Genomic DNA, 17,676 nt, shown 5'->3' on the forward strand with positions numbered 1-17,676 from the left:
TAAGGCTCCAAGAGGCTGGTCACTTGCTCAAGGCCACATACATAGGAGAGGGTAGAGCAGGTGCGGTCCCATAGTCTTCCCAGGTAACCTTGGCCCTCATCGGCACTGAGGTGACCGAGGACTTGTTTTGGGTGTCCAGGTGCAGAGCTGTAGGAGGCGTCAAGCCATCCTGAGCTCAGGGAGGGTCACTGTGCAGATGTTTAAAATTTCCAAACCTTACCGTGTGCTCAGAACATCCCAGGTGATTCCCTATTCCCTATTTCTGTAAATCCTCCTGGCCACCATTTGAAAGAGGTTCTTGTCACCCTACTTTATGGATGAGGAACTGACGGACAACTAGGGGTAGGGGGATAACCAGGAAGGAGCAGCCCGTTGGGTCTCTTTCCACTGTGAGGTCCCAGGGGTGGCAAGAAGGACTTTGCTGAGGAAGGGACCCTAGGTTGGGCCAGTTTCTTGCCCTGGTGGCCCATTTCTGCACAGGCCTCCCAACCGCACTGCCACAGGAGGCTCCCAGGGCATGAGAAAAATCTTCACGCTGCCCCTCTGCACACCGCCCCTCCTCACCCCCTCAGCTTTCTCCCGTTGCAGCAGAGGGTGGGCCGGCCTGGAGGCTTCAAGCAGCCACTCATCAAACTGCAGGCCCCCATCAGCCCCAGATCTCAGGAGCTCACTGGGGGCCCGGAGGCCATTCCCCTTCCCAGGAGCTGATTCTTGGGGGACTGACCCTGCCAGACTGGGGCAAGTAGGAAAAAGGGGACAAGGCCAAACCAGCCAGCCTTAAAGCAGGGACACTAAAGCTCAGGCTTTGGGTTCCCCACTGGCCGGAGGGTCCAGGGCTCGATGAGGCCAGGCCCATGACATAGTGGACACCTGAATCCACTATGAATTAAGCTAGCGAGCCTGGGTGACCCATCAATGTCTACACAGCAGCATCACATGCCTTCTGTGGGAGCAGTGGGGAGCAAACATTAATGTGTTAAGGCTCGTGATCAGGTGTTACCAATAGTCCCATTAAAAGCGGGGACGCCAAGAGTGAGAGAGGTTGGGTGACTTGCCCATGGTCACACAGCAAAGAAGCAGCAGGCCTGGGATGCAGACCGAGGTCAGCCTGACTCCACATCTTTTTGGGCTCCCAGCAGCGGCTGAAGGGGGACTTTGTCCCTTGGAGCCCCGATTGCCCAGAGAGCAAGGGAGGGCAGGGGATAGTGGGGCATCTTCAGGGCTGGGTGGCCTCTTTGAAGAGCCTGGGACTGAAGTCCAGGACTCCAAGGGAACTGCTCTTGAGATGATCTCAGTAGAAGTCACCATGGGACCCTGAGTGTCAACAGTGTCTTCCCCAGTCTGGGCTGGGGAACCGACAGACCCTGTGTGTGTAGAGGGGGCTACGGAGGGTACGAGAAAGGGCAAGGGACTTTAACCCTGTGCTGGGAGGGCCACTCCACATCCTCCCAGTCTCCTCCTGTTCGTCATGTCTCAAAAAAGAAGTCACGGCTGCCCTGCCCCCTTTCCTCCCTCAGTTCTCCACGTGAAAAGCCCTACTCGGTGACTGGGGCTAGAAATCGGGGGTCATTTTCTCCCCACTCACCTCTCTCCTCCCCCATCAGTCACCAGTCCTGCCCCAGCTTCCCTTTCCTCGACACCAGCACTGACCGTCTCATCTCCCCTGGATTAGGTAGGAGCCTCCTGATGGTTCTCCCTGTTTTCCTGCCCCTCCAACCCACTCCGCACCCTGAATCCTGGAGGGTTGTTCTAAAATCTAGACCTGATCGTGGCACTCTCTTGCTGAAATCCTGTCAATGGCGGCCCACCCCAGCCAACCAGGGCAGACGTCTTAGGTTGACAAGACCTTCTTATCTACGGCTTCATGTGATGCTGTGGGGAGGAGGTGCCCCACAGACCCCATAGACACAGGTAATACAGACTGTGGTGTCTTCTTATCAAAATAGCCCTCCTACTTTTAACTCTTAAAAAAAGTCTCTTCGAATATTTAATGGCAAAAACACCACAGGTGAAAGACATGCAGACCACAAATGAAAGGACTAGACCTCCACAGTTGGGAGACTGGGATTGACATATATACACTACTATGTATAAAATAGATAACTAATGAGAACCGACTGTATCGCACGGGGAACTCTACTCAGTGCTCTGTGGTGACCTTAACGGGAAGGAAATCCAAAAAAGAGGGGATATGTGTACATGTATAGCTGATTCACTGTGCTGTACAGCAGAAACTAACAACATTGTAAAGCAAAAATACTCCAACAAAAAATAAATAAATTGAAAAAAAAAGGACTAGACCTCCACAAACATTTTGGTGCCTTGGTGAGCAATCTTTGCCTGGCCACCCCTCCTTCCCGGGTTCTTTACCCAGCCTGGCCAAATGACGTCTTTTAACTCTCTTCAGCTTTCCCTGTAGAACCAGGTCCCTTCCAACCCTTCCAGAGAAGACACTCCTTCCCCAGTCCTGTTACCCAGAGGGGCAGGAGTTGGGGTTGCCATCACTGCTATCCCACACTTCCCTTACATGCAAACTTTCCTCTTTGGAATTGAGGCTCACACCTTCTTCATCTAGCTGCCCAGGAAAACACAGCCTCTTTCCTTTACATATTCAGCCCCTAGCCCAGTCTCCTATCTCTTGCCATCATTTTCAGAGGCTAAGGCTGCCAAGTATAGCTAGACAGGTTGCTCACTGCACAACAAGGGCATCTGGCTGATGAACACTGGGGGCTAAAGTGTACCTCATATTCAGCTTGTCACTAGGTAGGTTCTGGTGAGATGTTGAATCCACCTGAGGAAGGGCTGCCTTTCTCTCATCTGCCGAAAGGCTTGGTGTGGGCCCCCCTGAGGCTGGCAGCCTCGGGGTTAGCCAGATGGTGGGCTGGACTCCAGGTTCTCAAGTGAAGGATCTCCCTTTACAATTCCAGCAGGGACAGAAGGAAGAGCCTCAGGAGGAATGCAATTAAGCAGGCGCTTCCAGGGATCCCAGGAAAGGCTGGTTGCCAGGGCTCTGCTGAAGGGAGCATTATGAGAGCTGCCAGAGGAGCTCGTCTCCTGTCTGCCCAGGTGCTGGGTCCCGCTGGAAGAGGGCTGGGCTAGGGGGGCGCTGGCCTGGAGTACGGCACACCTGTGGCTGACCCTCAGGGAGGGCATCCGGATCTCTCCCTCACTGCTGAGGTCACAACACCGGGCACTGGGGAGCGAAACTGGCCTGCTCCAAAGAGACCATTTGGTCCATCTCCCATTCCCACTTTACAAATAGGGAAACAGGTCCAGAGGGGCAAAGGCCACCTGGGGTGAGAGACTTTCTGCTCATCCTCTGAGCCCTTATCTAGGTCCCATTCATCACCAACCCTTCCCACCCCAGCCCTGCTCCTCCCTCTGTCCTCCCCCAGCTCATCAAACCCATACCTGAGCGGGGCACACTCGAGTCCTATCCCCCCTCCACCGCACCTTCCCGCTTCCCTCCTCTGCCCTGCTCTCCACCCGAGTCCAAACCATCATCATCTCTCGTCTGCCTTGGGGTTGGGTCTTCCTATTCGTACTCCTAGAATCCTGTCTTTGCACAGAAACCAGTTATCAGTTAAAAACCCGAACTGGACTGTTTCCGTCGCCTGCTTAACCCCTGCAGTGGCTTCTCAGTGACCGTAGGAAAAGCCCAAGTCCTGTCAGTCCTCAAGGCCTGCGTGGTCTGGCCTCTGCCCGCCTCTCTCTTTCCTCTCCTCCCTCCCCTGGGCTCACTGCTCTAGCCACACTGACCTCCACTGAGTTTCCTCAGGGCTCATCCCATGGGCTGTTGATCCTCTGAGCGATCCCCCTGCCAGGACCTTTGCGGCTCTTTCCCAGCCCAGGTCTTCAGACCGCGGCTGCAGTAACACCTCCTCAGAGAGGCCGCCATGACGCCTGCCTTAGGTTGTTTCCCTCTCTTCTCTCTCCCAGCACCGCTTATCATTTATAATACATGCATTTGTTTTCTTGCTACACGCCTCTCCAACCAGAACGTGAGCTCCCCGAGGACAGAGCATTTTATCCCTCTGCCCCTCACTGTGCTTGTCTAGCTCAGTGCCAGTCAACATAGTAGGTGTTTAATGAACATTCACTGAATGAAAGGATGACTTACTGTGTCATCTTTAATTACTGGTAGCAAGACAGCCCACTTCCTAAAGAGCTTCCTGCTTTTCCTTTCTGCCTTGTATGTGAACATTCACTTAGGCAGAACTTGACAAGGTGTGTAAGAAAGGTCAGTTTCATAAAGTCAGAAAGGTCATTGCCTCTGAGTGGATAGCCCAAAACAATGGGAACATGGCAGCCATAACTATCAATCAGTTATCAGTTGCTGAGCAAACATTTAGTGAGACCTTCCCACATGCTTATCTTTCTGTGAAGAGCTAATCAAATCCCATGAGTCCTTCAGAGAACTAATGTCAGTGCAACCTGTTCCAGGAAGCCGCCCCTGATTGCTCCAGCCTCTTTGAGCACCTCCTTTGCCTTCTCACTTCCTTGAGAGGTGAGTCCCTACTCCAGCCGGCTCTACTCCTGCCACCAAGCTCCTGCCCTTCAACCCAGGGTTCTTACCTTGAATGGGGGAGAAGAGTTTAAAGATGAGAGGGCAGGCCAAGACGACCACCTGGCCCCGAGGGGTGGCTGGCCAGCAGGTGAGGTTGTCCCACATCTTGCTGCAGCCTGTGGGGTGAAGGCAGAGGACACATGGGTCAGCGTGGCCACCAGGTGCCTCCAGCCTTGGGGTCTGAGCCCACAGGCACCCACTCTTTTCCTCCTCCTCCAGGCTCCCACCTTGAGGAGCCTCCAGTCTGAGAGGGGAGGCACAGCCCTGCCCAGGCTGTACAGGGAAAGGGGAGAAGGAGGCATAAGTACAGCCCCATGGTCCTTGGTGAGAGACAGAGCGCCCCCTGTGTGTTTCAAACAGTGGTGGGGTTTTGTTTGTTGCAGAGACTAGGGGGGCCTTCCCCGGCATTCAATGGGCAGGCGACAGGGATGCCAGGCAGGTATCCTGCATGGTCGTGCACAGCGATGAATTGTGTAGTGTTTGGGACTTTCAAATGAGTTGCTGGGCGTTTGCATAGATGAAAACCTTTTGTGATGACCAGAGGCTAGACTCTTACTCCATTTTACATATAAACACAAGGTACTTGTCGTACGGGTTTGACAATACGAGTTTTCCAGGAATGCAACCGCCAAGTAAAGGAAGAGAAGACTGGGCTTCGTTGTGCTCTAAGAGTTGTTCTCACTAAGAGCTGTTCAATGTTTTGGAAAATCACCTACGACAATGCTGCCGTGAACCTGGGTCGGTGATGTAACCGGCATATATATCAATCTATGTTTAAAGCTCTCACATTCCCAGAATTTATATTTATAGGTACAACCTTTAGACTATGTCTTCTTATCTTTTGGTGTGATCGTGCTGGAATGTACACATAGTATTCCAGCACACATAGTATTTTATTATATGTGTCTTTATTTTTGTTTTACGTTATAACTAGAACATCATTAAAAAAAACTGTGTGTCCTAAATTTCATTTTATAATAGTAAGGGAGGCATTAGAAAATATTTCTTGTAAAAAGGAGCTGTTGGGTATGATAGGGTGATGGGTATATTGGGATTTAGCTAGTTCTTGAAGAGTCTTCATAAAACTCACATACAACACAGATGCCTCCAACCCAGTCACGCTGTGAATTGTGACAGGGGTGGTGATTAGGGAGTGAGTTTGGAGTAAGCCCTGCATCGCAGGCTGAGCTCTCCGCTGTGTACCTATTAGCCTTGAAGGCCTGGCTGGTGACGGATGCACAGACCCCCTAGGGGTCTCTAGGGGTCCACTTTAATAGGCAGATGCAAATGCCATGGTTTTGCCTGTTCAGGGTCTGGGTGGCCCCGAGGAACAAGGACTCCTCTGGATGCCGTCCCCGGAGGGAGGTTTAATTGTCTCTTTGCAACCCTGCCAGTCCCATAGATTTACTCAGGAAACCCAACCCCTGAGCTAAAGTCAACTCCAGCTGGGCCAAAACCAGCCCAGCCCAGGTCCGAAGGTTCACGAGTTCCCAAGAAGGGGGCCTGGGAAGAGGAGGTGGAGGGACATCCCCACCTGGGGAAGAGCCTCGGGCCTCTGAATGCTAAAGTGGGCCGACAGCGGGGAGGGGTGCCATCTGGGGCTGCGGTAGCCAGGTGGCACCTGCAGCTGAAGGCTGAGAATGCCTGGATCTCCGTGGCCTGGTCAGAGTGCACAGCCTCCCTGCCTTGGGGACCTCATCCGCTACCACTCATCCTATCTTGAGTCTTCTGTGGCCTCACTCTGGCTCCCAGTCTCTCCTCCATTCCTGTGCCAGCATCTCTGGAGGCCATGTAGCTGCTCTTCAGGCCAGTCAAATCCTGCTAGTGATTTAAGACCCTGTTCATAATATCATCAGCAAACATTTATGTAGCCTTTATATATGGGAGACACTGTTCTACCCTCTTTACATAAATAACTTATTTAACCCCCTCCCATTTTACACATGAGCAACTGAGGCACAGAGCAATTATGTAACTAGCCCCACGTCACGTCGCTGGCGAGGGGGACAGCCTGTTCACACGCTCCATCTCCAGCAAACCTCTTGCACTCTGCCTGGTCTGAAGGGCTCAGTGCCATTTCCAGGAATCTTGCATGGCTGGAGTGTGTATAGCCCTGACAATGCTGGGCACACCCTGTCTTGCAGGGCGGCTATTATGTTTGGGTACTTGCCAGGCTTCAGGCTCTCTGGATCTCCAGCGGCGGTCCAGATCAGGAGTGGATTCAGAGCTGGGTCTCTGGCCCTGAGTTCAGCTTCACCAGAAGAGGCACAGAGGGGAGGGAGGCTGGGCTCTGCTCTCAGGGCGGCTACGCTTGGCCTCAAGGAATCTCAGCACCACCAGGCCTGGGTTGTGAACTGTGCTGGGGTGCAGGCCAGCAGGCAGCGGGGGAGCCAGGGAAGAGGGGCTGGTAGGGGGCACGTGGTCAGGGAGGCGTCCTGCTGGAGACAGCAGGGTCGGGCAGCTGAGATGGGGTGACAGGCAAGAAAATGCTGGGCGCCTGGAGGGCCTGTGGTTGTGAGCTGGGCCTCGGAGTATTCCCTGTGTGTCTGCCCCAGGGAGGCCACTCAGGTCCCACCGCACACGTCATCAGGCCCACAGAGACCCACGGCCCAGGCTGGCTGAACATGCCCATTGGGTGCTGCCACCTCAACAGGAAAGAAAGCCCAGCCTGGAGTGGGGGGTGGCGAGGCAGGGGTGGGGGGCCTCCGCTTTTCGTTTTATAGACGTGTGTGCACAGAGAGACACACACACTGACAAGCACCCCCAGGCACACAGACTCACAAACACACACGCACATATACATACATGTACACTTACTTGGACATGGAAAAACCAGACACAAGCAAACACAGGCACAGAGAGACACACACAACTCACAGACACACATGTACAGACATGACTAAGCGTGCCACAGACACTCACACACACACACACACACACACACACACACACAGCACACCAGGCAGACACATCCAGGCAGGTCCAGGCTTACACAAACACATGCCTCCAACACACAAAGACATTCAGAGTGAGTCACGGAGCTACACACCCCAGAGGCACAGCCATAGCCCTAGACAGACAGGGGCCAGGAGCACACAGCTGGATGTGCGTGAACATATGCAGAGCCTCTCACAAGGTCATGGGCAGACTCACCGCCCACAGACCCATACATGCCCTCCTCTGGATCTCGGGCCAGCTGCCTGGTGACAGGGTGTTGGCACCTGCCATGCACCCTGTGCCAGCAATGACCTCATTGGGATCACGAGGGTGGCCTGCCCTTGGGGCCCATAGTCTGGGGTCTGGGCCTCTCTGGGCTGTGCATGATCCCGGATCCCACTGTGGAGCCTTTCCAAGGCCTGTCTGCAGCCTGGTCCTGCCTCCCTGCCCTGGCGGGGGGGTGGGGCATAGGCAGCAGGCAGGTCCGGCCACCCCTCTACCCAGGCCGCAGTCTCAGGGCCCTGGGAGACAAAGGGCCGGCCCTCCTTGCGAGCTGGGAGAGGCAGAGGCCATCCGTGATGCTATACACACACTCACTACCTCTACGGGAGGCAGAGAGCCTGGGCGGCAGGGCCCAGGAGGAGGGGCCCAGGACGGGGTGCATAACTGCCAGCCTCAGGGAGATGGGGGCACTGGGGAGCCAGGAAGAAAGATGCTCCCTGCTCCTGAGCCAGGCTGCTACGTAGCTGTAAGCTCGGCCTCGGGGAGGTGACCTCTGGGAGGGAGGCCCGGAGCTGGTCTGGGCTCCCCACTGCTCCGGCCCTCCCCCTCCCTCACAGGCAGCCTTGAACTCCATAGCCGCTCCCCACCTGCCACGGGCAGTAGGCCTGGGCGCCTTCCAATTTCCCAGCCTCTCTGCTTCTCCCAATCCTGCCCACCCTTCTGAGTCTGGCTCAGGCTGCAACTTTTGAAGGAAGCCATCTACTTCCTTCCGTTCTCACCCCAGGGCTGCTGAGCCCAAGGCGGGGAGCACAGGATTGGGGAGTGAAGACCAGAGGGTGCTGCCATTTGCTCTGATGGCCTCGACCTGAGAGTGGACCTGGGCTCACGGTGTGAGGGAGGGGGCCTCCTTGGGGGCTCCTTCTTGCCACTGGGGGCCTCACCTGTTGTTGCATTCTCCAGCTGGGCCTCCTTCAGGCACTGGTTGTGCTGTACCTTGATCATCTGCATATAGTCACACTCCTCCTGCTGCAGCCCGACTTCCCAGCCGCCCTGGGGAACAGAGACAGGCAGGGGGACCCGTCACCCTCATCCACAGCCTACTTGTCATCCACGGACTCCAGGAGCACAGCGCCAAGCAAGGCCCAGTCACCGGACTGATCCAAGTTCCAGACTAAAGCCCAATCCCAACCCCGGAGTGAATTCGACCTTAAACGGAAGCCTGACCCTGACCTAGATCTGACCCCAAACTCTTGTCCATTGTCCCCAAAGCGGGGTCTGCCTTGAGGGCCCTGTCATGGTTTCCTGGTGGTCCTAGCAGTACCATGGCTGTAACAACACTGTCTCTTTGTGGGTGGTACGGCTATGGACAGAGTTTAGAGGGCCTCTCCTTAGAGCCCAGAGCTGGCCCACTGGACTTTCCAGTTTGGGTTGGGAGCCCTCAGTCACTGCTTCAGACTCCATGGATGAGTGGGGCCCAGGAGGTGTCACCTCATTATGAGCTAGACCCTGGCTTCCTGTTCTTGGAGCCAGGCCTGGGAGGAATCCAGGAGTCTGGCTGCATCTTCCAGCCTCTGTCCTCATTCTAGGAGCCTGTGCTCAGTCCCCCTGGGTCACCAGGCTGGGAAGGGAATTCTGGGCCTCCTTGGCCAGATAACCCCAACCCCGCCTCCTTAGCTTCTGAATAATTCAAGCTCTGTCAGATCTAATGAGGGTGAGGGAGGTCTCAGGAAGTATAAGAGGCCCCTTTAGGATGGCTGGAGGTAAGGAAAAGGGATGGGAAAGCCCAAGCTTCTCCCCTCCCCTCCCCTGTGCCCTGGCCAGGGATTAGGGGTGAGATCTGACCTGTGTGCCAGGGAGACATCGGCACTGGGTCTGACATGTGAGTAGGGGTGATAGCTGCACAGGAACAGCCAGAAAAAGCAGGTCTTGGGAGCCACTGGGTGAGGAAGGGGGGTAAAGGCCTCCGTGAAGGAACCATTGGGCTGGTGGCAGCTTCTGTCTGTCTCTTTGGCTTTAGGGAAGTGGCTGCCACCTCACATCAGCTTCCTCATCTCTGCCCGGGGAGAAGAATGTCACAGTCCCAACAGGCTGTGGGGAGAGGCCAGCAAGATTGCTCCAGAATCAGAGTTTATCAGCATCTCTTCCACTTGTCCCCCCTCACCCTGGGACATGGTCTTCACCTCCCTGGACCTCAGTTTCCTGGTGGGCTAAATGGGCCTCAACCACCTCCCTTGCTGACCCAAAGGCTTCTTGCAGTAGGGCTGTGGGGAGAGCCTAGGTATGGTGGGGTCTCCATTATTTCCTTCTTTTAAGGGGTCCCCGTCTGGCATTGTTCTAAACAAGTCAATCCCATTGTAAGCATGTGACCCCAAAGAGGGACCATACTCTTAAATCTCATATCTTTTCTTTTTTTTTTTTTTTTTTGCGGTACGCGGGCCCTCTCACTGTTGTGGTCCCTCCCGTCGCGGAGCACAGGCTCCGGACGCACAAGGCCCAGCGGCCATGGCTCACGGGCCCAGCCGCTCTATGGCATGTGGGATCTTCCCGGACTGGGGCATGAACCCGCGTCCCCTGCATCGGCAGGAGGACTCTCAACCACTGCGCCACCAGGGAAGCCCCCTCGTATCTTTTCTTTTAAACAGTTATATGAACGAGCGTATCCTGCTCCACAATAGATCTGTGTTACTTTCCATATGCCAAGTTTTAAATGACTTTCCAGCTAATATCTTTACCCTAATTGGCTGGTAGCGTTAATGGTCCAAGATGGAACCCACGTTCACTATGTGGCTTCCAGGCTCATGGCCAGTGAGGTCTGGGTGCTGGGGTCACATGCTTCCCCTCCTGCCCAGAAGGGCCAGAAATACTCATGGTGCTTTGTCTTAAGGGATCTGTGTCTGGCTCATCCTGCTGGGGCATGGGAAGACGGGTGGCCAGAGGGATCCCAGAGGTGGCCTCTGGGAGAGGAACCCAGGGATTGGCCTCCCCAGTTTGCGTCCCACCATTGGTCTCTCTTGCTTGCTTGGAGCATGTTTCTCCCCAAGGTAACTTCCCAGCGTGTTGTCCTTCAGCAACAGGGTTTGTTCCGCCTTCTGGTTCTCCCCTGGCCTGGCCTGCTTCTCCTGCCCATTTTCAGCTGCCATCACCCCACAACATGAAAGCAGAATGGGTAGTAGTAGACATCTGTGTTGCTGCCTTCTACCATCCTTCACCTTCCTCTGACGCCATGTCCTCACCTCTACCTGGAAAACCACGTCCTTTCTCACTCTTGGTCTATGGGGTTCTGATGAACCCTCTTCCAGGGGATCAATATACGACCAGATTTAAGCCAGTCAAAGTGTTCCTGGCCATAGTCCCTGGCACATGGCCTAATTCAGGCTCCTCAGAGCCAGGAAGCTCATTCCTGGGACCTTGGATTAAGCAATTAGGCAAGTGGATTTGTTCTCTCCCACTGGACTGGGAACCTCAAAGGACGCAGGGCGCAGGGGCTAGAACTACCGCCACCACCTTATTGCCAAGTATAGCACAATGATGAAGCCACACAGTTAAAGGAAGGATAAAGAGGTAGAGAAAAACTGGATCCTCTTGACATTGTCTGAGCCCCTGAACGCAGCCATGCCTGAAATCAGCCCTGCTTCCAGGAACATGACTGAATAACTTTCTGTATGGCTTAAGCCAGTTGAGTTTTCTGTCCTTGTAACCAAGAGTCCAGACTTGTGCTCTGAAGACAGGACAATGGATGCCTTCATTTGCTGAGCCCTCTTAAGCCTGGGCTATGGCCATGCTGTTTGCCGGGACATGGTTATTTTCCAGTCACTGAGGGCATCATAGGGCTCCTGGTGGCTTCTGCCTGCTATTTTCTGAGGGTGAAGGGGTGTAGGGTCACCTTCTCTGGGCAACTCTGCTCCCCCAGCAGCACAGCCACAGTGTCTCTCCTGAGAGGCAGTGTGTAGAGGAAGGGCAGGAGCCCTTGGGATAACCTGGGAGCCTGGGGGTATCTCTGAATAAAGTGAGGGTGGTCTAGAGCACAGGTCCCCAACCCCCTGGGCTGCAGGATTAAGAACCGGGCCACACAGCAGGAGGTGAGCGGCCGGCAAGCGAGTGAAGCTTCCGTTGCTCACATTACCGCCCAAACCATTCCCCCCATCACTCACATTACTGCCTGAATCATCTCCCCCACCCCCACCTCACCCTGTCCGTGGAAAAATTGTCTTCCACGAAACCGGTCCCTGGTGCCAAAAATGTTGGGGACCACTGGTCTAGAGGATGAGTTCTGCTTTCACCACAATTGGGTGCTGGGCCCCATCTGGAGAAGGAGGGTAAAGGAAATAGAGACCCAAAGAGGGACTGGAGGTCACTCAGCAATGCACATTTCCAGAGGGACCTAAGTCTCTGGCCACTGGTCTGGACTGCATTAATCCCTCTCCATGGCCTTGTCTTGGGCCATCTGGTCAGCCATTGCCCTTTGGAGGACAGGGCCAGGACAGCTGTCTCTAGCCCTTATCACTGAGGAATTCAGGCAGACTATGGACTTCCTCTTCTACATACTTTCCTATTCTAAACATCCTCATTATCCATCTGGACTCCAGACACACAAAAGTAGAAAATTCCCAGCCAGTTGTAGCCAAGTCTAATGGTCCCAGGGAAGGGTTCCAGGGGATGATATAGCTGGTGTGTGGGGTTCACAGAGAATGAGAAGTAGTGGTGGGCCTCTGATGTTGTGTAAGAGTTTGACAATTAGAGGTAGAGTAAGAACATTCCAGAAAGTAGGAGCAGTGTGTGCAGAAGCGTGGAGGCATGAAAATGCCTAATATATTCAAGGTTGCAAGAAGCCCGATGTGGCTGCAGCAAGGGGCGCTGGAGGCATCAGGAGACAAGTTGGGAGACGTAGGCAGGGGCCAGGCCGCATCACCTCTGCCTGGACTAGTGTAGTAGCTCTCAGCCCCACCACCTGCAACCTGAGGGATCTTTGTAAAATGTGTATCCCCATCCTCGTTCTCCTGCATCAAATCTCTGATGGTCCTAGGAGTCAAAGCCCAGACATCAAAACTGGCATTCAAGACCCTTCCTAATCCCACCACTGCCTAGGTCTCCCAACTTGCCTCCTGCCACCTCATGTGGCGAGGAGGAAGCAGGCCTCAAAGTCAGTCTCACCTTGCAGTTGGTTTAAGATGAGAGTTTCAGGCCAGACTGGACCCCCAATACCTTCTCTGTGACAGCAGTTCCTGAGCCCAAAAGAAGGGACTCAGGCAAGAGTGAAGAAGTCCATAGCATTCCTTCAATCCTGATCCTGTGTCTCCTGCCATTTTGTTGGCCGGATGGGGGAGGTGACTGACTGGGGGTTTGTAGGAGAGTCCTGAGTATCTGGCTGGGGGCGTGGATTAGCCAAATCTTGTTAATCCCACTTGCTCAGTAGGCCTCTTCCTCTTTATTCCCACCGTGAGGGGCTTGGGAGAGGCCCTGCTTCCTCTTCCTGACGTGGGGCTGCCTGAGATATAGGGCAAAGGCTGCGGTTCTGGGGGAAAGTGTGAAGGTGCTGAGAGTCGTAGCTGTTAGATGCTAGGGGCTCAGAGAGACAGGGTGAGGCCGGCTCAGGTGTTGTGGGCCATACGCAACCCCCTCAAGGGAAGCTTGAGACCACAGCTACCGGTCTTGAATCAGAACCTCCAGCTTCATCCCAGGGCCAGAGAGCTACGGCTGGAGAAGCCATGGGAGACAGAAGCAGGGCGGTGGGTGCGCATGAGTCCCTCTGAGGAGCAGCTAGTCTGTGAGAGGGGTCTAAAATGCAGCAGGCTGGAATAGGTGAGACAGGAGAAAGAACTTCCTGCCTGTAAATTACCAAGCACTGTGGGCCACCATGGATGATTTGTGCTTCTGAGGTTTGTCAAAGGAGGGCTCTTTTTTTTTTTTTTCCTGTTAGGGATGGTTGGAACAAGCTGGGGAATGGGGAGTAGAGAGCGGGGGCTCGGGAGGGTCACATTTACCATCCTCCCATTACCATCCCGTATCCCACGATTTATTTAAGCTCCTCCCTGCCCCCCACTGAAATAAGGGGCAATAAAGAGTCATGAGGGGAAACTGAGGACCCAGAGAGAAAGCAGTGTGATCAAAGGCACTCAGGACTGCAACCCAGCTTCCCCCGCTGTCCCCTTCATTTTGGCTTTTGTGTTTGAATTGGTAAGGAGATGGAGATCTTGTAGCCGAGGAGGAGGTGAAGGGGAGAGGAGAGAAGGAGTAAAAGGAGGAAAGAATGGGGGCAGGCATAGGAAGGTAAGGTAAATCATGGGATCCAGCAGTCACGGAAAACAGGAGAAACATGCTCCTAGCTTTGCAGAGGGCAATAAAAGAAGCTGAAATTATCATCTTAGTGGGAAGAGACACAAGGAAGTCTGTTGGGCTGATGGGAATGTATAATAGCTTGATCTGGGGGGTGGCTACATAGGTGCACACGTGTGAGATAATTCCTTGAGCCATCACTTCAGAATTGTACATTTCACTAATTAAAAACTGCCTCTAAAGTCCCAGGGCGTCATGTGACATGCCATTGCCACTTTGGAAGAAGTAGCTCCTCTTATAAGAGAGCGGAGCCTAGTTAAGTCCACAAGTTCTGGAAGCGTACTGTCTGCCGCTTCTGGGCTGGGTGGCCTTGGGCAAGTCACCTCACCTCATCTGTAAAATGAGGACAATGACAGCACCACCTACATCCAGGGTTGTGTTGGGTCACATGTAAGGGACATGAGGGGATTGCCAAGGGTTAGCAGTTGTTGCCAAAGCCCCAGCTCAGCCCAGCCCCTCATGTCCGGCTGCCTTGCTGTCTATGCCCGGACCCAGCCTAGCGCCAGCCTGAATGCCCTGCGGAACCCCAGGCAGTCTGAATGTCCTGCCCACTGACAAGGGGCAGCAGTGCCCTCCAGAGGAAAGGTCTCAAGCCTGGTTTTCCCCTACCCCCTACTGCAGTCTGATTTCTCTCCCCCTCCCTGTATTTTGACATCCTTTTGCCAATAGTCCAAAGCCTCCTGTCTCTGCAAGTCCTGGGGAAGGCTGAGCTCTGGCGGGGTAGGAGGGTGGAGTGAGAATTGGTGTTTGTGGATGGCGGGTAAGAAAAAGAGTGGAGACATAGGGCTTGGGATGCAGGCTTGGGTTTGGGGCAAGAAAGAACTTTCCTCAGCTTAGGGTGGTACCAGGGCAAGGGCTCTCATTATTAGGAGAATGCAAGCAAAGGCATTCAGCCTGGGGTTAAACCTGGTCCCTCAAGAGGCCCTTCTTGCAAGGTTTACTGAGGGCCATGAAGCCTTACAGGCTTTCTTTGCAGAGGATCGCCACAAGAATGGCCAGCAAAGCCGGGGCGGCAGAGACTCAGGTTTAAATCCTCTGTCCTTTGAAAGTCATCCTGGGCACCACTGGGGAAAGACACTCAGTTTCAAACACGGTGTCTGTGGGTGATGTTGATGTCGGGTCACCGGCAGAGAGCAGGGCACTGACAGGGAGCCATGACTCCTCGATATGTCGGCTGGTGACCTCTTCTCCTCCTCTGATGACCCCCTGGGCAGGAAAAACTTGTTTTTAAGGTGGTGGGAGGCACTTCCTGGGAGATATGGACCTTCACATCATGAACCACATGAGAGGAGGTGCGTATAAGATTGGGCCCTGTCCAGTGAAGCCCAGCTTCCTGCCCACCCACCCTGCTCCAGGCCTCCTGCTCATCCCCTCACCCACCTGCCAGCTCGCTGTACAGTCCCATCATGGCACAGGCAGGAAAGGTCCTTGTAGTAGGTGCAACCCTCCCACCTTGATAATATCACCACTCATCTTGTGATGCTGGATTAAATGCTGCTGGGGGATATCTGAATATCGACTATTAAGGAATCCCTGTTAATTTTGTTAGGTGCGATAATGGTATCATAGTTACATAGGAAAATATCCTTTGATTTTAGAGATGCATCTTAAAATAATTTGTTCTATGATGTCTATAATGTATTTCAAAATAGTTTGGCCAAAAAAAGCAAATGATGCAAATATTAAAGGTTAATAATTTTCAAATCTAGACATTGGGAGTGGACAAACACAGGACATTCCTATACTGCCTGCCATTTTGCTGACATCACTCCAAGAAATGGGTATTTCCATGTTCATTATACTATTCACTCCACTTAAAAAAAATATGTTTGAAAATGTTCACAATAAAAGTTAAAAAAAAACCCATAATGTGATGGAAAGATTAAATTGTATTTCTTTTTCTTCTGAAATACATCGAAGGTATGTGGGAGAGTTTGCATGTATTGTACATTTTCCTGGGTGCAATGAGAACAGCTTTGTGTTGGGAAAGTCAGTGAGGGGAGGGCTGAGTCTGGGAGGATGATGACAAAGAGCAGGGAGAAAGGGACAGGGCTCTGTCTAGTCCCCTGGCCCCATTCCTGCATCCACGTCCAGGGGTGTCACAGCGAAGGGCCCCTGCGAGTGGCAGGCTCCACCCAGGCTGGGTTGCCATGAGGCTGCCTGCGTGCAGGGAGGCCCATCATCCGTTGCCTGCCTGGGCCTGGAGCCTCACCGCCCAAACTGTCTGGCCGCCCATGAGGAAGCACTACTCCCTGTCCCCAGTACTCCCGCCTGCCCTGGAAGCCCCTGGGCAAGGGGGGCAAGAGAGGGCTGAAGAAGGGTCCCTAGGGCTCCCAAGCTGGGGATCAAGAGGAAAGAAAGACCTGTCACATAGTTCACACAGCACTTTCACCTCCTTCAAGTCTCACTGAAGTCCTGACTGGACGGCCAAGCCCATTTCACAGTCAGTCGTGATGCTGGGGGTGGGTGGGTGGGAAGACTCTGCCCCAGCCAGGGTGGAGCTGGCCTCTCTTCCCATTTCTCTTGAATCTTGGGCCAAGGGGTCTCACCCTCCCTTTTGTGATGGGGAAACAGAGGCCCTTCCACAGAAAGGAAACATGCTCTCCAGGTCAACTGGCCATTGCCATGGAGTAAAGGGAGGACCCAGCTCAGGGTCCTTATCATGGAAGCTCTAGAAACGTCAGGAAAGATGGAGACTCAGGGGAGCATGGGAGGGTGGAAACCTCTGAAGGGAGCTCGCTCTTCCAGTACAGTCCCTGGGGAGCCCTGGGCAGGTCTAACTGACGTTGTCCCTTGACTTAAGGAGGAGACCTGACCCCTCTGTAGCTGTGTTTCCTAAAGCCCATAGGGTGGCTTGCTGGGGGCCGGGAGGGCTGGGTAGCCATGGACAGCTTCTGGAGCAGCTGGAAGCAGAGGGCTGGGGCTGCATGCCTACGGCAAGGTGAAGCCTTCAGGAGCAGATGGCCAGCAACCCGCTTCAGAGAAGAATCAGAGGAACCAAGTGTCCCCCAAGCCCAGGGCCACCCTAGTCTCTGGGGGGAACTGAGGGCTTCCTCCACTTTCTGGGGTCAGGCTCATTGGTCCTGCCAACAGAGGTTGTTTTATGGTCTCAGGTGGAAGGTTGGACCATTTGGCTGAACTCTTCAGGGACTGCTCTTCCTCCTCCAGGGAGCCTTCCCTGACTGCTCCTCTCAGCAACCCTTGCCCCATTTCTGGGCAGCTGCACCCCACACCCACCTGGGCTGGTTCTCCTGGGTCACTGGCTCAGCTCTCCCCTACCAACTGGAGAATCTTCCCAGGGCAGGGCGTGGGTCTGCTCCTTCTCTATGACACCTCCCGCCCCTGCCCTGGGCTGGGCACTGGCCTGAGCAGTTCTGCTACCAGTGAGGAGCCCCTGTGCCTGCTGTCCAGGGGGTGGGGGTAGTGGAAGGCCTGGAGGGTGGTCTTGGGGCGGACTTCCTCTTCTGAGACACTGGAGGTTTTCTTTCCTTTTTTTGCTTCCCTGTTCAGAGATTTCCTCTTCACAGACTGAGGTCAGGGCTCCATAAACAGGAATGATAAGGCCTTGGGCTTTCAAACTGAACTTTGCAGCTACCATTTTATGACTCTGGTAACGT

The 17,676-nt window shown here is 54.1% G+C and overlaps 1 protein-coding gene across 1 annotated transcript in view; it reads right to left on the minus strand.

Moving 5' to 3' along the window:
* Positions 1-17,676, minus strand: part of VIPR1 (vasoactive intestinal peptide receptor 1) — a 32,946-nt gene that overhangs the window by 12,881 nt on the left and 2,389 nt on the right. Inside the window, exons 2-3 of the mRNA XM_024754557.1 lie at positions 8,668-8,776; positions 4,576-4,683 (exon numbers count right to left, since the gene is read on the minus strand). Coding sequence (XP_024610325.1) covers positions 4,576-4,683; positions 8,668-8,776 — 217 coding nt within the window. The remainder of the gene's footprint in view (positions 1-4,575; positions 4,684-8,667; positions 8,777-17,676) is intronic.

This window comes from Neophocaena asiaeorientalis, unplaced genomic scaffold (assembly GCF_003031525.2).
Source record: "Neophocaena asiaeorientalis asiaeorientalis breed wild unplaced genomic scaffold, Neophocaena_asiaeorientalis_V1.1 scaffold1148, whole genome shotgun sequence".
Taxonomy (NCBI): domain Eukaryota; kingdom Metazoa; phylum Chordata; class Mammalia; order Artiodactyla; family Phocoenidae; genus Neophocaena; species Neophocaena asiaeorientalis.